This window comes from Haliotis asinina, chromosome 11 (genome assembly GCF_037392515.1).
Source record: "Haliotis asinina isolate JCU_RB_2024 chromosome 11, JCU_Hal_asi_v2, whole genome shotgun sequence".
NCBI classification, from domain to species: Eukaryota; Metazoa; Mollusca; class Gastropoda; order Lepetellida; family Haliotidae; genus Haliotis; species Haliotis asinina.
Window position 1 is genome coordinate 18,694,807 of NC_090290.1, and position 22,229 is coordinate 18,717,035.

Here is a 22,229-nt window from a genome sequence, read left to right on the forward strand (position 1 = left end):
GAACGCAGATGCTAGCAACAGGGGACAAAACTAGCCATATACTAAAATGCTGCAAATAAAAAGTATGGCTGGTCTAAATTTTCTTTGAATGTTTTGAATTGGAAGAAAATGCATCAGAAATATAAGACAATAATATGTTTTGTTTTATTGGATGCAGATCAGAGCTTTATGACATGAATTTCTGACAGCACAAACTTTAACCACTAGGCTACCCCACTGTTCTGACAGTTAACAATCCGTGCAAAGACTGCTGTTAAACAATGACATCAACTAGTAGAGGTATGTAGACATACTGGTAAATTCCTGGCTTGGAAAAGGTAAACTTGATGTTCAAAACTAAAATACTGTTTTTGTAATTGAAGTCAGTCATAATTAATGATTCAGAAGGATAATACTTGAATCCTTATCTCACAAATACTCTACTCAAAACAAATTAGACAACACTCAAGGCCATTGCTATGACATGTTAACTACTGTCACAAGCTAAAAATGGGTGTTCTTCATGCATAACATATTCAAATCCTCTTGAGATGTATATATCACACATGTCAAAGTATGGACTAAGTGTCTACAGCATGTGTAATGCGAGATGTCAAATCGTGAATTGCGATTCCTATTTTAGGAATAATCCCCATATGGAGGTCACATGTTTCATAATCACCCCACGTTCATAGCTCCTTGAACATGAAAAACACTAATAATATCTACAAGTGCTAGGTCAAGCGGCCTTATCTGTTTGCTGACCCTATCTGGAAGCCATGACAAGGCCCAAAATAGGTAGCACATCCACGACTCTTGTCTCTACTGTCAATCTCCTTGTTAGTATCAACAGCACCTGCTCACAGCGGTTCTTTATATACCAGCTACCTGTTGCATCTATGTATTAGTCACCAGTAAATGTTAGTAAGTAAAAACAGTCTAGTACACAGCTACAATTAGGCTGCTAATATATTACACAGCAATGTTTCAGGGTTGTACATGATGTGCAAATGTGTGTCCAGTACTCACAAATGTTGAATGAGCCAGTTTAGTTTATGCTGCTTTTACTGTCTGCAATATTCAGAGTACCTTTAGAATACAGCACCACAACTTCTAATGAGGATGTTAGGGTTAAGTTACCCTCACCTTACCCTAACCACCTACAATTACGTAACTGTAATTGAGCATTATGATGTGTTTTTAAAGTTTGTGGTGTTGTATTCTAAAGGAAGGCCCACCATTCTAGCAATATCTCACTATGGAACCCCAATAATAGCACAAATGTAGAAAGTGGATGCAGAATAAAATTCACTGTGTCCATATTATCCGTTGTACAAGCATCACATCTACAACATAGATAACTGTTTGGGGTTTATTTTCTTTCAGAGCAGTTAAGAGTGTCATATCATCCACTAGTTCATGTCATCAATGATATATTCCAGGCTATAAAAAAATTATCCAAACATACAGATCTCCACACTGTTACTTCACATTAGCTGCATACTGAATGTAACTTGTAAGGACCCTTAAAACTAATAATTAGGTGTCCCCAAGACCCCATGTTTGGGAGCTGAGGTAAAACACTACCTTAGCTGAAATATTACAGCCATAACCCCTTCACCGATTCTGGACGCTTACGAATCAGTTGTTTCTCTTAGACTATCAACTTCAACAATACACTGCAATGCAGCAACAACTCTAAAACATGTCAGAAACGTACAAAAGACAGCTTAATATCAACACAAGCCATTACCAAAGTATTTACTGTGTCATGTACCCGCTGAACGGCGAGTAAACACTGTCGTTCGAAAACAATCATGAACGAAGTGTACATCGAAAAGGTACACTTGACACATGTATTCAGAAACACTCCAGCCTCGTAATTCAGTGTGGGCCTGTATCGTACATACAGCAATGCTGCTTATTAATACAGGACAAGTGATTCTGTTTCAGAGGCACACTGAAACATATTTATCACGAACTAGTTTTCATCATAAAACTAGTGCATATGATATGATGTCCATATGATGGCATATCCTCACCTCTTCGATTCCTTGCAGGACCAGAAACGCCACCAAGGGCAATACTTTGCAGATATCCTCAAGTGTCATAACTTCTTCTACATTCGACTTCTTCTACTATTTTAACGTTACTGTCACATCGAACTCAGTCATACAGATAATGGAGTTGGTGGCTATCCCTTCTCTTCACCTTGACAGAGAGCTGACCCCGTCAAACCCGGAAGTGAACCGTAACATGTTAGAGTGCTTTCCCTTTGAACACAGAGGCCCTGAGTGGGTTCTTTAGGTTACACCTTCAAGTAAGGGTATCTGCGTGTGAAAAGCTGAAATTTGTCTTTGATGGCAATTTAGTAACGAAATAAGAAATTTTCAGTTGATAAAGGGTTGACTAATACAAACCAAAATGTTGCGCTCCTATCCAAAATACAAAGGTTGGTATGAGCTCAAATAGAATTGAGACTAAATGAAATACATGTTGAATATTTACATTTTTGTTGAAACAAAAGGTGTCCAGTGTTGAAAACTGCGCAGTGAGGAGAAATACATGCGAGTAGTATCTGTCACCTCTCCAAAAATGAGCCGCAGGCATGGCAGATAAAATATATGAACAGTTTATCGGTACAAAAAGTAACTTTTAAGGGTTATGTGTAGTACTGCAATTTACATTGTAATAAATACATGTTATCATATAAAGCTATTGTCCTTTATTGACATATTAAACTATATGTCCATTGGTTTTATAAAGAATTATCTTACAATAGTCCCAGAATTACGAAATCAGTTGCCGTATAATTTTCAAACACTCTTGCAGACGAAATTAATAATTAGCTGGTTCAGTGCACTTGATTTATGATTTATTCAATTCCACAATGTATTGTGACGTAACGGTATGTGTATCTCCTGGTTGTATATCCTATTTTCACTTTAGCGCAAACCGTAGACACTCTTCTAAAGATGACAAATGCAGTTAATTTGAAGTGTGATTTACTGGTAATAAAATAATTCACCTCTCAGACAATCAACGATTGAACAAACAGTTGATTTGAAGCATTCATTGACAAATCCGCTCATTCATCGCCTCGGTATTCGGTCATCCGTGACCAACTTGTGTTATTCCGGGACAAGTCGATTATCGAGGTTCCGGAAGAGATGCACCGAGTGATTGACATCGGAAGCGATCAGCTCAGGCGTGACTGCATGACGTTACGTGCGCGTGTTTTCCTGCAGATGGTATCACTCATTTGTCACACACTTAACAAAGGACATGGACAAGAGCACCGCTAAACTCGAGGCCTCGACTTTAAATTTTGGGTTGTAATATAACCACTTCTAGAAAAGATGTACTGCAATTGAAGGATATATAATAAATGGCCCCTTTTCTTGAAAACTGTTTTAACGTATTGAAATATACAGTTAGTTATTTTCAGTTATTTGAAACATAACCAACTGATCAGTTCTTTATGCTAGTATATTTTGAAATCTTTAAATATTTAATAGTTCATAATAATGTACTAATTATGTTTGGGTTGAGTACACGTATCTACGAAAAAACCTTTGTAGACCTGAAATGGCTCTTGGTGCGAGTTAGCTACCATAAGAAATCTGTAGCTGTTTTCCCAGGTAATGTTACAAAATAAAACACAAAAGGAAGAAAATGGACTGAGTATAATTGAGACATATACTGGTGAAAATAATTTAGGGATATTGGTATTTTTACGATTGATATTTCATCAGATTGTCAATGAATAAACAGATCATTATTCATAATTTCAAAATTTACATATATCCCTAACTATTTTTGTCAAGTATATTGAACGCCGACAAATATATTACATTTGGGCTTTGCCATGTAAAGATCAAACTTACTATGGAGCAGTACCTGCCTATTTAGCTTGACTTTATGTGTGAAAATGTAGTATCTTTTTGTTTTGAAAACAGAAAATATTTCAACTGGTCGATTTCTGGGGAAAACAACAACAACACCAACTATTTCACTCAGGAACCATATAATAGTCTCTGTTTCAGTCTAGCAGTCTGGATATTGATTATATTTATCAAAGCCAAAAGAAGCGAATGGCAGCTATGTATAATAGCTTAGAATAAGAAGAGTTGCAGTCTAACAGTGGAGTGTAACGAACAATACTGAGACTAGGCTTACTTAGACCGGATAAATTGCAATCTAGCTCGAAAACTAAATTAACATATAAACTCGCTGAAATGTTAATCATAAACAAAATATCAGATCAACTGAGCTTTTTTCAGAATTTATGTCCTTAGTATAAAATAGTTATTTAGCAAACTGTGGAGGTTTAATTCCACAGTGAATATTCTAGGTGTTCTGAATAATGCTCTACTTTTCTGATAATACAGTGTTTCGCGTTTTAGGGCCCCGACAGAATATGCAACTCAACTCTCCCGGTAATTTTACGGGGCTCGTTCCCTATTTAACAAAAGATGAAGTAGTTTGCATCATCAAGGAAGTAAGAACAGGCCTGAGAGAACTTGTTCCCGGCGCACCCTGTCCGTGCCTCGGGGCAGATAAACACGGCGCTCGTACCCTGCACCCTTGAATTAAGGAGTATATAAGCTCCAAGAGTCGACATCTATCCACACTGCCTCTGTCCGTCTCAGTCTTTCAGTAAAATGGTCCATCAACTCGTTGTCGCTGTGTGTGTGGTGTTGGGGCTCGCCTCTAACCAGGTGGATGCCCAGTGGTGGGGCATGGGTCAAGGTCAAATGGGAGGAATGGGAGCTGGTGCAGTTGGTGGAGGAGGGTGGGGCAACAACGTGTTCCAACCGCTGAATCCCAATTTGAGGGAAGACAACACCCTGTACCAGACCTGTATCGCCAAAAACTCCAACGGCGACGACATGAAAGTCACCTTCAGCCTTGGCAACAACAACAACTTCAACAACCCGATATTTAACCGATTCGGTGGAGGCCGTAGCCTGCGTCTCTCAGCTGTCATCGCCTCCAACCCTTCTTCAACTCTCCAAGGTCAGTTCCAGTTTGTCGTCACTGAATACGCCCGCACTGAAGAGGTGTGTTCCAGTCGTGCTCTCGGCGACATCCTGACCGACCGTACCTGGTGGAGCCAGTCCCGTACTCCCCGCGGCATCCTGGGTACCCAAGTCACCATCTACCAGGGACAGACCGCCACATCCTCCGAGACCGTGGAGAACCTGTCCTTCGAGGAGCTGACCGGTCGTGGACTGGCTCTATGTCCCTCTCACCAGATCTCTGGGTCCACCTGCTTGGACGTCATCCCTCTGTGCTGCAAGATCGGCTACGACAGTCGACCTGCCACCACCTCATTCACCAACCAGAACCAGCTCTTCGGCCAGGGACTTCTCGGCATGCAGAACCCAGGTAGCAACAACGGTATGGGAGGTGGATTCAACCAGGGACTGGGCGGTGGACTGTCTCAGGGAATGAACCAGGGACTTCCCTCCGGAATGAACGGAGGATTCGGTCAAGGTGGACTCCCCTCGAACAACGCTGGCTCTCCTAACTTAGGGGGTCTCGGGTTGTGAAGATAGACTCACGACTGTCTGAGCGTCTAGAACCTCCATGAACTACTGATGTCACTTTTTTTCCAAGTTGATAGACATCGTTTTATCAAATTTTATGTTTTGGAGAATAGTACAATTTTTTTTGTTTACACCACTGAATTGTTTTCAAGTTTTAAAATGTGTCAGCTTCAGTTACCCCGACAGGTATTTATATCAGCGATGTGCGCAGTCTAAGTAAACTTATCCTCAGTACTTTTCGTTACACTCTACTACTCAGTGGTGGAGTGTAACGGAATACACTGACACTAAGTTTACTTAGACTGCGATGTGCGTTATCAATAGTATGAATGTATTTATTGCAAGGCAGGATCTTGTGTGATTGAATAAAATAAATTATCTATCATATCAAATCCTCCTGTGAATTATTGCTGAATGACCTTCGTTTTACGCCACTTAAGCAATTAACTCGTGTTAAGAACTTTGATAAATATACACTTGTTCTTATTTATAGAGTGATAAAATAAAACAGGGGTTACGGGCAGAAACCTCTCCTTGTTCCGGTGATATCATTTGACTAGAATGAAATTCAAGGGAAATACGGGCGGAAGTCCGGGATTAGAACCCTGGTATACAGCGTGACGAGGGGACGCTTTAACCGCTGGGCTACCCCTAGAGACAAGAAACTGCTCATGGGACTGAACGGAATCGATAATAAAGCGATTCAGGGATTGTGTGACTGTCTAACAGCTGCTATATTGACCAGAACATTACTGCATTCGGGGTTTAATAACAAACAAGACTCCTATCGATGTATATACGACGATCTGTGGTACTGCTGAGGCAAATAAAATAGAGGGCACACTACACGAACTTTTCTACTCACAATTTCTGCTGAAATCGGTGTCTCCTTCTAAAATTCTTGTGATCTAATATTTTTAAGCAAGCTGTGTGATGCTTTACACACAGAACCATAATAATGTATGGTCTGTGTCGTCTGCCCCGAGCGTTGAGGTCACACCACTCGCAGGACATTGACTGACAGCTGACTTCTTTCACTGACAGGTAATCCCGTGCAGCACGGGAATCTTGCGCAGCACGTGCTAATCGTCATTGAAGTGAACAATTTTCCTTCCACTGATTGGAACAAAACGTTAGTGAAAATGAAGTAAATTCTAGGATTTTCAAATCAGGTGAAATAAATACATCCGCTAAAATCCACGAAAACATTAAACAAAGATAACATAAGTTGACTATAAATACTACATTTGAGATGAGCTCCCTTTACACAACAACGGTTGGGGGTAATTTTCGTGTAATGGTGGGCACATCGACCATCGTGATTAAAGGTTGAAATATTTGTTTGAGATGACCTCGATTCGAATTGTCATGCAAATCAATCGTGACAAGTTCATTGTGTACTGTAATGTGATGCATTTCCAGCCGGGGGTGGGGGTCATCTCAATTGTTTGGACACATTTTCAACATCTTATTCCTCGCAAAGACACGAGGGTCTGTGGGTGTGCACAGTGGAATCTGTTTATGTATTAGTTTGATTGGTAATAATATAATATGTCTTTGTTTAAGGGACCGTTCATATTTCCCGTGTAGGTGGGTGAGGATGATTTTAGGAGATGGTTCACCCATTTCGTTCTTCGGGGTAGACGGGTGGGAGAAGGGGGTGTGTTCAACAATTGTGTATGTTGTCATTGATTTTAAACATAACATGCTGGTGTTTGAGTGTGTGTGTGTGTGTGTGTGTGTGTGTGTGTGTGTGTGTGTGTGTGCGTGTGTGTGCGTGCGTGACTTTGTACATGCATTTTAGAGGAATCATTCATTCGCATTTTGCATGCTTTTCCATAAAAATCATCACAGTAGATGTTTTAATTTTAATAGTTGTTTTCATTGTAAACAACCTTAAGATGGCGGTGACTATGTGAATGACACAGACAATGCTGACTCTAAGACCAACGCCATCGTGACATTAGTAAGTTTAGTTTTACGCCGCACTCAGCAGTATTCCAGCTATATGGCGGGGGTCGGTAAATAATCGAGTCTGGACCAGACAATCCAGTGATCAAATGGACCAGACAATTAAGTGATCAACTGCATGGACATTGATGCGTGTAAGTGAGAACAGATGACATGTGTCAGCCAAGTCAGCGAGCCTGTCTACCTCGATCCCGTCAGTCGCCCTTCACGACAAGCATAGTGGCCTTTTATGGCAAGCATGGGTTGCTGAAGATATATTTTACCCCGAATCTTCACGGGCCCCATTGGTCAACAGGGAATACATACTGTCTTAAAAGGAGAAGGCTACATTGTGTACTACCCATAAAAGTTTTCACTCGCTACTGCTTGACAAGTATTAGACGAGCCACAATCGACCCCAATTTGCATATTTGGGAACGCCCTCCAGAACATTCCATTTGAAACAAAAGGGAAACAGGTTGTCATCTAATATTGAAGAGTTCAATTTCGTGTCGTGACGGTGTTTTGCTGATTAAATTGCCCAACGAGACACGTGTTAAACAGTAGCCTCATCGATTCCACGCCACAGTCAGCATGTATTGCACGTGCTTAATGGCCAATGTACCTGTAGCAACCAAGTCTATTCGTACAGATTACTTGACCCGCATGTTTGTCACAAACGCGTTCAGGCCTTCGGCGTGACAAGCCAACGCTTTAAATTCTAGGCTACCCGCCACCTTCTGGCTTGTTGTTGATCTCTTTGCCAGTGTTCCCATTAATGAAACCCTGCACATTCTCCGTAACCGCCTTGACACCCTTGACACCCCTCTTGACACAAACCTTTGTACTGACTCCATCCTGCAGCACATCTCTAACTCCACCACCTCCACTTACCATGGCCATCTCCATGGCCTTCACTAATCAAACCAACCTGCTGGTTCAGGAAGGTTGATGACACCTTTGTTGTTCTCCCGCACGACAATGACCCCTCTGAACTTCTCCAACATCTTAACCATCAGCCTCCCCGCATCCAATATACGGTTGAAACTGAAAACAACTCACAGTTACCCTTTCTTGACGTCCTTGTCACCCGCAATACTGACAACACTATCCAAACCTCTGTCTATCGCAAACCTACCCACACTGACCAATGCCTCCACTTTGATTCTAATCACCCCCTCAGAACTAAAACCGGCGTTATCTCCACCCCCACCCGCTGTGCTGTAAACTCTCCCCACTAAACCCGAACTAAATCATCTCAGGCACGTCTTTACCCAACCCAACAACTATCCCACTAAACTTGTTGACCGCATCATCAACTCCACCATCAACCCCGCACCTAAATCCAAAACTACTAAGTCTGATATATGACTATGTAATTACATGACTGTGTGTTTGTATTTCTTACTGACAGATGGGTTAATCCATTTAAACAGGGGTAATCTGTATGCTAGAGTGTGTGCACTCAACCAGAAAAGTTGTTGTTATAAGCTGTGGAAGTTTTGGGATGTGGAAGTTTTGGGATGTGGAAGTTTTGGGATGTGGAAGTTTTGGGAGGATACCAAGTCTGACTCAGCACCTGTTCGCATCACTTCCTTACATTGGCAAAACATCACACCACATTAGCTGTCTACTCAAGCAACAAGCAGGTATCGACACATACTTCACCACAGCCACACCCATCAAAACCATCATCAGGGTATATGGTAGGAAACACCCCACAACAAAACAAGAGCCTAAGGGTGTGGTATACAACATCAGCTGCAACTGTGGCAGCAACTGCATTGGGGAAACATCCAGACCACTAAACATTCGCATCAAAGAACACAAGACATCAACAAACAAACCAGACAAAAAATCAGCCATTTCGGAACACATCACCAAATTTCCTGACCACAAAATCAATTGGGACACTAATAAAACACTCTCCGGCAACAAACATGATTACAAGCAGAGAAAATTGGCAGAAGCTATTCACATCCACAGACACAACCGTTCTATAAGCAGGGATCAGGGTACATTTCTACCTAACCAATCCGACACTTTAATCAAGAAATATTAATTTCTGACTTCCGTCACTAATCCTCCATTAAATGGTCCCCTCAACACTGTAATCCCCCACCCCACACCCGGCTTCACACTCATTACTGATTATATAATCAACTCTAGTTATACCCTTTGAATGTTTTTGTTATCTCCTCAATTATGTTGTTGTTATCGTTAATCTCCTCAGCAATATCTCATGTACCTATATATAAACTGTTACACCTTTTCCGCCCATATGCTTGAAAACGGTTTACGAATCCATACAGAAACGTCTCCATTGTGAAAATAAAGAAGTTGATCATCCATAAAATTTGTTCCTTCACCCCTAATTATTATCCTTAATGCACTGCCCGTAAACACTAAGCTATCATCTGCATGATGGCCGTCGTCAGAAATCGTAGTAAAATTGTTGAAGGTTGTGAAATACAACTTCTAACAGACCTAGCAGAAGATCACATCGGTGTGTCAAACAACAAACTAACTTCATTCCTAATGACAAAAAGCAGATATGGGACAAAATAATGGCCCAGATCAACACTCTGGGGATAAGCAATAGAACGTCCAAAGAAATAAAGGCAAATATGTTTCAAAATGCCAAATAAGAGAGTTTTCGGGTAGATAGTTGATGGAACGTCATGTTGTCTGCCATGATGATACGGCTAATGATACCCCCCACCCCACCCCACACACACCCACCCAAACCTTCATTAGCTTAATGATAGATTCATGAAGGGATTCATTTATTAAGGGTTTCATGCAACTGAAGATAATCAGTGATTAACTAATCATAGTATAATTAACGATTAAAGCTTTAATAAAAGTTTGATACAACCGGATCCTGGGCCTCCTTGCACAAAGGACTTAGGCGTTCGTAAGTCATTAGTGAGTAAGTTTAGTTTTATGCCGCAATAAGCAATATTCCAGCTATATGGCGACGGTCTGTAAATAATCGATTCTGGACCAGACAACCCAGTGACCAACAACATGAGCATCGATCTGCGCAATTGGGAACCGATGACATGTGTCAGCCAAGTCAGCGAGCCTGGCCACCCGATCCCGTTAGTTGCCTCTTAAGACAAGCATAGTCGCCTTTTATGGTAAGCATGGGTTGCTGAAGACCTCTTCTACCCCGGACCTTCACGGGTCACGTAAGTCAAAAAGATAACCTTCAAGCAATGTTAAAGAAGGGGGGCTAAGGTTGACACTAGTAAAGGTTGCTTCGCGAGTGGAGCCCCTGGACATCCTTCACTAAGCACTTAGGCGTTCGTTAGTCATTAAGATAACCTTAGTGCAATGTTAAAGAATGCTAATTAAGGATAACCTTAGTAACAGCTGTTTCGTGAAAGGAGCCCCTGATATAAATATGTAATAATAAACAAACGTAATGAATTTATGTTTTATTACAAAAATATTTTAAGTAATTGGAAACTCAAATCACATGAAGTCATTAACACACCAACTCATTCCTAAGCAGAAATATTTGTTTCCTCATGAGCAGAACGGATGTTGAAACACAACATACATGCATACACGTGAATAATTTTGGATAATTTTGTATAACGCAAGTAATTCAAGACACCATTATTATGCAAAACGAACATCAGGCTGGCATATCACAGTGTCTAGAAGGAGAGTCCCATGTTTGGAGAAACATCGTTGTTTGAGGGGAGTCCACCTTGACCGAATCCTCCGTTCATTCCGGAGGGAAGTCCCTGGTTCATTCCCTGAGAAAGTCCGCCGCCCAGTCCCTGGTTGAATCCACTTCCCATACCGTTGTTGCCACCTGGGTTCTGCATGCCGAGAAGTCCCTGGCCGAAGAGCTGGTTCTGGTTGGTGAATGAGGCGGTGGCAGGTCGACTGTCGTAGCCGATCTTGCAGCACAGAGGGATGACGTCCAAGCAGGTGGACCCAGAGATCTGGTGAGAGGGACACAGAGCCAGTCCACGACCGGTCAGCTCCTCGAAGGACAGGTTCTCCACGGTCTCGGAGGATGTGGCGGTCTGTCCCTGGTAGATGGTGAAGGGGGTGCCCACGATGCCGCGGGGAGTACGAGACTGACTCCACCAGGTACGGTCGGTCAGGATATCGCCGAGAGCACGACTGGAACACACCTCTTCAGTGCGGGAGTATTCAGTGACGACAAACTGGAACTGACCTTGAAGAGTTGAAGAAGGGTTAGAGGCGATGCGAGCTGAGAGACGCAGGTTACGACCTCCACCGAATCGGTTAAATATCGGGTTGTTGAAGTTGTTGTTGTTGCCAAGGCTGAAGGTGACTTTCATGTCGTCGCCGTTGGAGTTCTTGGCGATACAGGTCTGGTACAGGGTGTTGTCTTCCCTCAAATTGGGATTCAGCGGTTGGAACACGTTGTTGCCCCACCCTCCTCCACCAACTGCACCAGCTCCCATTCCTCCCATTTGACCTTGACCTTGACCCATGCCCCACCACTGGGCATCCACCTGGTGAGAGGCGAGCCCCAACACCACACACACAGCGACGAGTTGATGGACCATGTTGTTTGTGGACTGACTGACCGATTGAGAATGTCTGACCACTGTCGAACTCAGGTTATATGTACATCTCTCGAGGTGCGGGGCCATAAATTTGACCAAGGTGTGTGTGGGTCTTCCTCTTACAACAGCATGACGTCAGAAGCTAATTACCAGCTGATTGTTATTGTGAAGCCTCGGGTGAAACTTAATTATAATGGTCATGCAGTTACACAAACCTGCGCGAGGGTAATCGATATTCTTTGTTAAATATCACCAAAATGTCTCGGCAGTCATATGCGACTATGTCATAAGAAAATAGAAATTTGAAGAAATTGTTGAAGACAGTGGTGCTAATGTACCGTTGGGACTGGGTTTTTTTTTCATTTATTTCAATTTTTTTGGCCACCTGTTACACATGCTTGTAAATCGAACACTGGACATACAGCGGGAATGGATAAATAATTTTTTTATGTTATATTTGTTTTATTGATTTTTTTTATTTCAGATTTCAAAGTAAACACAAGTAGCAATTCTGCGAGGTCTTGGTTCATGTTCTTGACATATATGTGTTGTCTGAAATAAATATTATGGTACTATACTCATATATAGAAGCAAATACAAATAATACATACCAAGTTACCGTAAATGTGGTAAGTAAGTCGTATTTCGCTCTTTACATACGAACGTAGGACATCTTGATTTCATTAAATAATATGATAAATAGGTAATATATAGTAAAATCTATGCATGTACTAGTATTTTTAAAAACCTTGCCCACCGTGAATACAACTAAACGTATTTTCAGTGAAGACGAGCTCCTATCTATTATAAAACAATTAGGCATATGTTTTGTAGCAATACATGTATTCTCTCTATATGACGGCGTCCTGTAACTACATGGTGCAGTTGGGTAGCCCAGTGGTTAAAATGTTCGCTCGTCACGCCGGAGACACGGATTCGATTCCCAAAATGGATCTTCATTTACGTGGAATGTTGCTAACAGCAGCGCAAAAGTAAACTCAATCACTCTTATACCCTCATTACCATCACTTTGTTGTGCTTTTGATTTCTGTACATTTTCAGGCTGTTGGATTCTTGGCGAGTTTTGGTTATTTGATCGAGGTCTTACTTTTCGCCTGGAAGCGTGTTGATCCTAAGTCAAGGGCAATCGATAATTTTCACTGAAACACACAAGAGATTTGAGTCAATATTGACTAGAGGCATTACAAGAGTTGGCGACTGCGGCAACGTGTCATTATCATGTATTATTATATGACTTCTAATTTTATTTAATCTGATTGGTTTCTGTGACACAATTTGACACAGTGTTATGTTAATCTCGCGTGAAGTCAATATAATAGTGAGTGAGTTTAGGTTTACGCCATATGGCGGTGGTCTGTAAATAATCAACTTTGGACCAGACAACCCAGTGATCAAGATCATGAGCATCGATCTACGCAGCTGGGACACGATGACGTGTGTCAAGCGAGCCTGACCACTGTGTCCAGTTAGTCACCTCTTAAGACACGCATAGGTTACTGAAGATCAGTTCTCTTCTGGATCTTCACAGATAACAGATATGCAGATCTGACCCCACTCGGCTAAAATCATAACGCATAACGTAAACTCCTGATCCCTCCTGTTTGTTGCAAATGAACAAAGTAGGCATCGCTACGCCCCTGTGGTGATACTGATTCAGAATTCAGTGGGTTTAGTTTTACGCCGCTTTTAGCAAAATTTCAGCAATATCATGGCGGGGAACACCAGAAATAGGCTTCACACAAATACCCATGTGGGGAATCGAACCCAGGTCTTCGGCGTGACGAGAGAACGCTTTTATGACTAAGCTACCTTAGTTATATAGTGTATATATAGAGTCGTGTTTTATCTTTGTGTCGCATGAATAAAGAGGAACTATTGACTTAAGTTTGGACTGACCCAATGATTTATCAACCATGGACAAGTGATATTCACTGAGGAAAAGGTGAATATTCGCTACGGTGCGATCCCCTGTTTGGATCAAAATTTTTAAAAAAATGTCCTTGCAGTCTGGTGCTGCTAAATTATTGCCCATGTGTGTATAACAGCAATGGAGGAAAATCTTTGTCACCTTCATTTGGTAAGTATTGAAAATACAGCATAACATCTCTGCTGCCACATCACGAACGTTATCATGCGGATTTCGCATCCGGCGTAGACGTCGACCCATTTCATCCCACATATATATACCATGTACCATGAGTGAAAGATCCGGTGAATTTGCAGGGCAAGGCAGTGGTTGATCAATGTTTTGCTGATGGAGAGCCATAGCAACCCTAGCCGTGTAAGGCCGGGCATGATCCTGTTGCAATGTCAATCATGGTGCGTAAGTGAGTTTAGTTTTACGCCGCACTCGGCAATATTCCAGCTGCATGGCGGCGGTCTGTGAATAATCGACCGTAACGTTGAAGCAGCGCTCGACAAGGGAGTGTATACCTCCGCCTACTGAACTGCCCAGCACAATGTGATGATTTTTATGGAGTTGCATGAACAATGTGAATGCTCCCCCTACCTCCTCCCTCAAAAATTAGTGTATAAAGTAAGTGATTCCCCCACCCCTCCCCTACGCTTGTCATATACCAAATAAATGAACGCCCACCCAAAACTCGCCAAACCGTAGCAGTATTAAAGCAGCATTTGCATCTATTTCACGTGTAAAATGAATCTATAGGGTATGAAGAGAGACTAGATTGCATGATATGATACACAAGTGCGGGAAATATGCCACGATTAACTGAGAGAGAAAGAAGAGAGAGAGAGAGAGAGAAAGAGAAAGTGGGATAGTGCAGATGGGGTTGATATATAATGCAGCTGCCACCGTCCTCGGATGCCACCATAACGCAGTTATATGACTTATTCAGCGCTAGAGAGTGGGATCACTGTAGATAGACCAACATGTGGACGTCCACGCATCAACAACACAACGATAGTTACCTCCGTCATTAGGAACGAGGGTAACGTTTCTTTCGGCGTCTAGTGCTTAGTTCTTAGTTTGTGTGTGCGCGCGCGAGCGCGTGTGTATCAATATAGTGAGTGTTTTGAATATGTCAACACTTTTGAAATGAATTATGTACATATATACATTTCATAATATATCATAATATATATATATTGTTTTTCGGCCCCATTTTCACCAAACTGATCTGTGTTCATCATCAGACATCAATCCTGGCCAACATCACGCCAGACTTTCATGTGCTTAAGGTTGACACGCCATGTGCTTAAGGTGACACGGCATGGTGTAATTAAATTACTGTAAAAAGAGACCCGGGAGCAACCTAGAGAGACGACTAACGGCTGGTAAACCTCGCTCACTTATAACACATGCAATGGTATCCCAGTTGATCCGTGTTCATGCTGTTGATCACGTGATTATTTACAGATCACCGCCATATAGCTGGAATATTTCTGAGTGTGGCGTTATGCACTGTGCACTTAGTGTCGGTACTATTCGTCACACTCCACTACTGAGTCTAACAAACCCTAGTAGGAGGTCGCATCAGGTAACCTTTTAGCGACCTATGGCCGTCCAGTCAAACGCGAGAGGGCGGATTTAACTAATCAGACAAAGGTTACTGTTTAGAGCTTGGTGGGACTTTAAAAAATCGCTAGACACTGACACTAATCCCCTAATAGACAAAAAGCAGCATAAAACACATGTATTTGACCTGTAGTATATATCCTTAGGGCTTCCTGATGACATGGTTACAAACAGTTAATATTTCCGATGGCATCCTTGAATATTGACAAACACGTTATTTTCAGCGACTGTTTACTCACTGTTGACAGTACTGTAGCTTGCTGCATGTGCTTTAGCCGGTAATGAACGTCTGGGAAATAGCATTCGGAATCGTTCGGTTACAAATCTTTCCAAGTAAAAGTTCAAAAGGTATGTGCGATTGTCCACTTTCGCGATTTGGTAAGCTGTGTTCTGACTGGTCAGTCTCGAAGGTTACTTGACGCGACCTCCAACTAGGTTTTGTTGGACTCCGTAGTGGAGTGTACCGAAAAGTACTCAGACTAAGTTTGCTTGACTGGCGTTATGCAACAACAAACTGTAAAAAGCTCGCAACCAAGGCGAAGGAATTCTGATACTAACAACAACAAAATGAAACTATCCAGATTTATTCCCACAGAAAACTACCAAACACTATAAACTTCCATCAAAGTCCAGCGTGGCAGTTAGATTCCCGACTCTAGAAACCGCCGTTCAATCCGGCTAGAGGTTCCTGGTTCATACCTCCGTTCAGCCCGGAGGGTAGTCCCTGGTTCATACCGTCGTTCATTCTTGATGGAAGGCCCTGGTTTAGATCGCCGTTCATTCCAGATGGAAGTCCCTGGTTCATACCACTGTTCAATCCAGAGGGAAGTCCCTGGTTCATACCACTGTTCAATCCAGAGGGAAGTCCCTGGTTCATACCACCATTCATTCCAGATGGAAGCCCCTGGTTCATACCACTGTTCAATCCAGAGGGAAGTCCCTGGTTCATACCACCATTAATTCCAGATGGAAGCCCCTGGTTCATACCACCGTTCATTCCAGAGGGAAGTCCCTGGTTCATACCACCATTCATTCCAGATGGAAGCCCCTGGTTCATACCACCGTTCATTCCAGAGGTAAGTCCTTGGTTCATACCGCCGTTCATTCCAGAGGGAAGTCCCTGGTTCATGCCAGGGGGGACACCTTGGTTTATACCAGTGTTCAGTGAAGATGGGAGCCCCTGGTTCATACCACTGTTGAGTCCAGAGGGGAGACCCTGGTTCATACCGGCGTTCAATCCAGAGGGGATCATACCTGCTTGAAGTCCTTGTCCACCTGCAGTGTTCATGTTTCCGTCTCCCATTCCGCCTGTCATCCCTTGTCCGAAACCGCCTACATTGTTGTTGCTACCTGGGTTCTGCATGCCAAGAAGTCCCTGGCCGAAGAGCTGGTTCTGGTTGGTGAATGAGGTGGTGGCAGGTCGACTGTCGTAGCCGATCTTGCAGCACAGAGGGATGACATCTCTGCAAGTGGACCCAAAGATCTGATGAGAGGGACATAGAGCCAGTCCACGACCGGTCAGCTCCTCGAAGGACAGGTTCTCCACGGTCTCGGAGGATGTGGCGGTCTGTCCCTGGTAGATGGTGAAGGGGGTGCCCAGGATGCCGCGGGGAGTACGAGACTGACTCCACCAGGTACGGTCGGTCAGGATATCGCCGAGAGCACGACTGGAACACACCTCTTCAGTGCGGGAGTATTCAGTGACGACCAACTGGAACTGACCCTGGAGAGTTGCCGCTTGGTTGGAGGAGATGCGAGCTGTAAGACGAAGGGCATTGCCAAATCGGTTTCCAAACCACGGGTTGTTGTTGTTGTTGCCAAGGCTGAAGGTAACCTTCATCTCGTCCCCATTCGAGTTCTTGGCGATACAGGTCTGGTACTGGTTGGGGTCTTGCTGGAACATGCCGCCCCTTCCTAAACCAGCAGGTTGTGCCTGTCCCCACCCTCCTTGTCCCATGCCCAAAGCACCTATGCCCCATCCACCAAACTGACCTTGACCTTGACCAAATCCATCACCCTGATCCATGTTCCACGCACTGTTGTCCCATCCACCTAATTGAACTTGACCTTGGTTCGTGCCCCATGCACTTCCGCCTAATCCTCCCATCTGACCTTGACCTTGGCCCTGTCCCTGATTCATGCCCGACCACTGAGCATACACATATTGAGAGGCGAACCCGACCACCACACACAGAGCTACGACGATTTGGCTGACCATAGTGACTCTACACTGACCAAGTGATTGTGACTGGACACTGGAGGGTCGAGGGTTATATCTGTCTCCAGATTGAGGTGTGGGGACGTCCCCCAGCAGCCAATAGCCAGGGGGTCGTTGTTCACCTTCCCAGTCCAAGGAGCGACCACCGTTACAAGCGGGGCAATGACCATGATTGTAAAAAGGTGTAATGTTAGGTCGTATCAGAAATTGATTTTTTCCAACCAGAAGAAGTTGAAAATATAAGTGCATATAATTGCAGCAAAAAGTCGAAATAGACGAATACTTTTATTATAGATTGATTTTCTTACAGTCGGTTGACCGATTCAATTTATTCGAACTTTTGTGATTAGTAGAACGTACATTGTGAAAATCCCAGGTAAGACTGCTAACTGTGTCTCCACGTTTTTATATCTTTTTCATTGAGCAAACCTAATTTAAATGGTACCTGATACACGTCAGTGTCATCTACAGACGTATCATTAGTGTTATCTACCACTTCAGGGATTGTTGGGTAGCTTAATGGTTAAAGCGTTCACTCGTCACACGTTCGATAACCCACATGGGTACAATGCGTCAGGCCGTGGTGTCCACAGCTGTGATGTTGCTGGAATATTGCTAATAGCGGCGTAAAACCATACTCATTCACTCACTATCTACTGCTGCAGATAGTGTTATCTACCACTACATCGTCAGTATCATCTAGTGCTTCATCCTCAGTGTTATCTACAACTACATCGTCTGTATCATCTAGTGCTTCATCCTCAGTGTTATCTACCACTACATCGTCTGTATCATCTAGTGCTTCATCCTCAGTGTTATCTACCACTACATCGTCTGTATCATCTAGTGCTTCATCCTCAGTGTTATCTACCACTACATCGTCAGTATCATCTAGTGCTTCATCCTCAGTGTTATCTACCACTACATCGTCTGTATCATCTAGTGCTTCATCCTCAGTGTTATCTACCACTACATCGTCAGTATCATCTAGTGCTTCATCCTCAGTGTTAGCTACCACTACATCGTCTGTATCATCTAGTGCATCCTCAGTGTTATCTACCACTACATCGTCTGTATCATCTAGTGCTTCATCCTCAGTGTTATCTACCACTACATCGTCAGTATCATCTAGTGCTTCATCCTCAGTGTTATCTACCACTACATCGTCTGTATCATCTAGTGCTTCATCCTCAGTGTTATCTACCACTACATCGTCAGTATCATCTAGTGCTTCATCCTCAGTGTTATCTACCACTACATCGTCTGTATCATCTAGTGCTTCATCCTCAGTGTTATCTACCACTACATCGTCAGTATCATCTAGTGCATCCTCAGTGTTATCTACCATTACATCGTCAGTATCATCTAGTGCTTCATCCTCAGTGTTATCTACCACTACATCGTCAGTATCATCTAGTGCATCCTCAGTGTTATCTACCACTACATCGTCAGTATCATCTAGTGCTTCATCCTCAGCGTTATCTACCAATACATCGTCAGTATCATCTAGTGCTTCATCCTCAGTGTTAGCTACCACTACATCGTCAGTATCATCTAGTGCTTCATCCTCAGTGTTATCTACCACTACATCGTCAGTATCATCTAGTGCTTCATCCTCAGTGTTATCTACCACTACATCGTCAGTATCATCTAGTGCTTCATCCTCAGTGTTATCTACCACTACATCGTCAGTATCATCTAGTGCTTCATCCTCAGTGTTATCTACCACTACATCGTCAGTATCATCTAGTGCTTCATCCTCAGTGTTATCTACCACTACATCGTCAGTATCATCTAGTGCTTCATCCTCAGTGTTATCTACCACTACATCGTCAATATCATCTAGTGCTTCATCCTCAGTGTTATCTACCACTACATCGTCAGTATCATCTAGTACTTCATCCTCAGTGTTATCTACCACTACATCGTCAGTATCATCTAGTGCTTCATCCTCAGTGTTATCTACCACTACATCGTCAGTATCATCTAGTGCTTCATCCTCAGTGTTATCTACCACTACATCGTCTGTATCATCTAGTGCTTCATTCTCAGTGTTATCTACCACTACATCGTCAGTATCATCTAGTGCATCCTCAGTGTTATCTACCACTACATCGTCAGTATCATCTAGTACTTCATCCTCAGTGTTATCTACCACTACATCGTCAGTATCATCTAGTGCTTCATCCTCAGTGTTATCTACCACTACATCGTCTGTATCATCTAGTGCTTCCTCAGTGTTATCTACCACTACATCGTCAGTATCATCTAGTGCATCCTCAGTGTTATCTACCACTACATCGTCAGTATCATCTAGTGCTTCATCCTCAGTGTTAGCTACCACTACATCGTCAGTATCATCTAGTGCTTCATCCTCAGTGTTATCTACCACTACATCGTCAGTATCATCTAGTGCATCCTTAGTGTTATCTACCACTACATCGTCTGTATCATCTAGTGCTTCATCCTCAGTGTTATCTACCACTACATCGTCTGTATCATCTAGTGCTTCATCCTCAGTGTTATCTACCACTACATCGTCAGTATCATCTAGTGCTTCATCCTCAGTGTTATCTACCACTACATCGTCAGTATCATCTAGTGCTTCATCCTCAGTGTTATCTACCACTACATCGTCAGTATCATCTAGTGCTTCATCCTCAGTGTTATCTACCACTACATCGTCAGTATCATCTAGTGCATCCTCAGTGTTAGCTACCACTACATCGTCAGTATCATCTAGTGCATCCTTAGTGTTATCTACAACTACATCGTCTGTATCATCTAGTGCTTCATCCTCAGTGTTATCTACCACTACATCGTCAGTATCATCTAGTGCTTCATCCTCAGTGTTATCTACCACTACATCGTCAGTATCATCTAGTGCATCCTTAGTGTTATCTACCACTACATCGTCAGTATCATCTAGTGCTTCATCCTCAGTGTTATCTACCACTACATCGTCAATATCATCTAGTGCTTCATCCTCAGTGTTATCTACCACTACATCGTCAGTATCATCTAGTGCTTCATCCTCAGTGTTAGCTACCACTACATCGTCAGTATCATCTAGTGCATCCTCAGTGTTATCTACCACTACATCGTCAGTATCATCTAGTGCATCCTTAGTGTTATCTACCACTACATCGTCAGTATCATCTAGTGCTTCATCCTCAGTGTTATCTACCACTACATCGTCAATATCATCTAGTGCTTCATCCTCAGTGTTATCTACCACTACATCGTCAGTATCATCTAGTGCATCCTTAGTGTTATCTACCACTACATCGTCTGTATCATCTAGTGCTTCATCCTCAGTGTTATCTACCACTACATCGTCTGTATCATCTAGTGCTTCATCCTCAGTGTTATCTACCACTACATCGTCAGTATCATCTAGTGCTTCATCCTCAGTGTTATCTACCACTACATCGTCTGTATCATCTAGTGCATCCTCAGTGTTATCTACCACTACATCGTCTGTATCATCTAGTGCTTCATCCTCAGTGTTATCTACCACTACATCGTCAGTATCATCTAGTGCTTCATCCTCAGTGTTATCTACCACTACATCGTCAGTATCATCTAGTGCTTCAACCTCGGTGTTATCTACCACTACATCGTCAGTATCATCTAGTGCTTCATCCTCAGTGTTATCTACAACTACATCGTCAGTATCATCTAGTGCTTCAACCTCGGTGTTATCTACCACTACATCGTCAGTATCATCTAGTGCTTCATCCTCAGTGTTATCTACAACTACATCGTCTGTATCATCTAGTGCATCCTCAGTGTTATCTACCACTACATCGTCAGTATCATCTAGTGCTTCATCCTCAGTGTTATCTACCACTACATCGTCAGTATCATCTAGTGCTTCATCCTCAGTGTTATCTACCACTACATCGTCTGTATCATCTAGTGCATCCTCAGTGTTATCTACCACTACATCGTCAGTATCATCTAGTGCTTCATCCTCAGTGTTAGCTACCACTACATCGTCAGTATCATCTAGTGCTTCATCCTCAGTGTTATCTACCACTACATCGTCAGTATCATCTAGTGCTTCATCCTCAGTGTTAGCTACCACTACATCGTCAGTATCATCTAGTACATCCTCAGTGTTATCTACCACTACATCGTCTGTATCATCTAGTGCTTCATCCTCAGCAACATTGTCAACGTTATCTATCGGTGCATCGTTAGTGACACCTACCGCAACATTGTCAACGTTATCTATCGGTGCACCGTCAGTGACATCTACCGCAGCATTGTCAACGTTATCTATCGGTGCATCGTCAGTGACATCTACCGCAACATTGTCAACGTTATCTATCGGTGCATCGTCAGCGTTATCCATTACTGCATCGCACCGTGAAGATCTGGATTGGAATTGATCTTCTGTAACCAAT

The 22,229-nt window shown here is 42.8% G+C and overlaps 7 protein-coding genes across 7 annotated transcripts in view; 2 read left to right on the top strand and 5 right to left on the bottom strand.

Annotated features, from left to right (window-relative positions):
• The window catches only part of LOC137255986 (uncharacterized), a 29,391-nt gene extending 27,166 nt beyond the window's left edge, over positions 1–2,225 (bottom strand). The window contains exon 1 of the mRNA XM_067793623.1: positions 2,022–2,225. Within this exon, the coding sequence (XP_067649724.1) occupies positions 2,022–2,090 (69 nt within the window). The 5' untranslated portion in view covers positions 2,091–2,225. The remainder of the gene's footprint in view (positions 1–2,021) is intronic.
• Positions 2,226–4,643: 2,418 nt separating this feature from the next.
• LOC137255322 (uncharacterized) lies at positions 4,644–5,534 on the top strand. Its single transcript, XM_067792772.1, has one exon. The coding sequence runs from the start codon at positions 4,644–4,646 to the stop codon at positions 5,532–5,534; it is 891 nt and encodes a 296-aa protein (XP_067648873.1).
• Positions 5,535–11,149: 5,615 nt separating this feature from the next.
• LOC137256206 (uncharacterized) lies at positions 11,150–12,040 on the bottom strand. Its single transcript, XM_067793924.1, has one exon. The coding sequence runs from the start codon at positions 12,038–12,040 to the stop codon at positions 11,150–11,152; it is 891 nt and encodes a 296-aa protein (XP_067650025.1).
• Positions 12,041–16,254: 4,214 nt separating this feature from the next.
• LOC137256205 (uncharacterized transmembrane protein DDB_G0289901-like) lies at positions 16,255–17,817 on the bottom strand. The gene is made up of 2 exons (XM_067793923.1): positions 16,854–17,817; positions 16,255–16,742 (listed from the first exon to the last, which is right to left on the bottom strand). The coding sequence occupies exons 1-2, from the start codon at positions 17,815–17,817 to the stop codon at positions 16,255–16,257; spliced, it is 1,452 nt and encodes a 483-aa protein (XP_067650024.1).
• A 649-nt stretch (positions 17,818–18,466) lies between these two features.
• Positions 18,467–19,165, bottom strand: LOC137255324 (coiled-coil domain-containing protein 1-like). The gene has a single exon (XM_067792773.1). It carries the CDS (start codon positions 19,163–19,165, stop codon positions 18,467–18,469), a length of 699 nt encoding a protein of 232 aa, XP_067648874.1.
• A 13-nt stretch (positions 19,166–19,178) lies between these two features.
• On the top strand, positions 19,179–20,323 carry LOC137255325 (uncharacterized; the record flags this gene model as incomplete). The annotated part of the gene is made up of 2 exons (XM_067792774.1): positions 19,179–20,167; positions 20,290–20,323. Coding segments are annotated over 2 exons (1,023 nt in total), but the record flags the coding sequence as incomplete, so codon positions are not given.
• A 20-nt stretch (positions 20,324–20,343) lies between these two features.
• Positions 20,344–22,177, bottom strand: LOC137255326 (coiled-coil domain-containing protein 1-like). Its single transcript, XM_067792775.1, has 2 exons — positions 20,396–22,177; positions 20,344–20,349 (listed from the first exon to the last, which is right to left on the bottom strand). Exons 1-2 carry the CDS (start codon positions 22,175–22,177, stop codon positions 20,344–20,346), a joined length of 1,788 nt encoding a protein of 595 aa, XP_067648876.1.
• Positions 22,178–22,229: the final 52 nt, after the last annotated feature.

Bases quoted from the DNA above. Each gene is read 5' to 3' on its own strand.
- LOC137256206 (XM_067793924.1), bottom strand. From the start codon at position 12,040: ATGGTCCATCAACTCGTCGCTGTGTGTGTGGTGTTGGGGCTCGCCTCT.
- LOC137255324 (XM_067792773.1), bottom strand. From the start codon at position 19,165: ATGGTAGATAACACTGAGGATGCACTAGATGATACTGACGATGTAGTG.
- LOC137255322 (XM_067792772.1), top strand. From the start codon at position 4,644: ATGGTCCATCAACTCGTTGTCGCTGTGTGTGTGGTGTTGGGGCTCGCC.
- LOC137256205 (XM_067793923.1), bottom strand. From the start codon at position 17,817: ATGGTCAGCCAAATCGTCGTAGCTCTGTGTGTGGTGGTCGGGTTCGCC. The intron at 16,743-16,853 runs GTATGATCCCCT...GTATAAACCAAG, and splicing joins TGGACAAGGACTTCAAGCAG to GTGTCCCCCCTGGCATGAAC.
- LOC137255326 (XM_067792775.1), bottom strand. From the start codon at position 22,177: ATGGATAACGCTGACGATGCACCGATAGATAACGTTGACAATGTTGCG.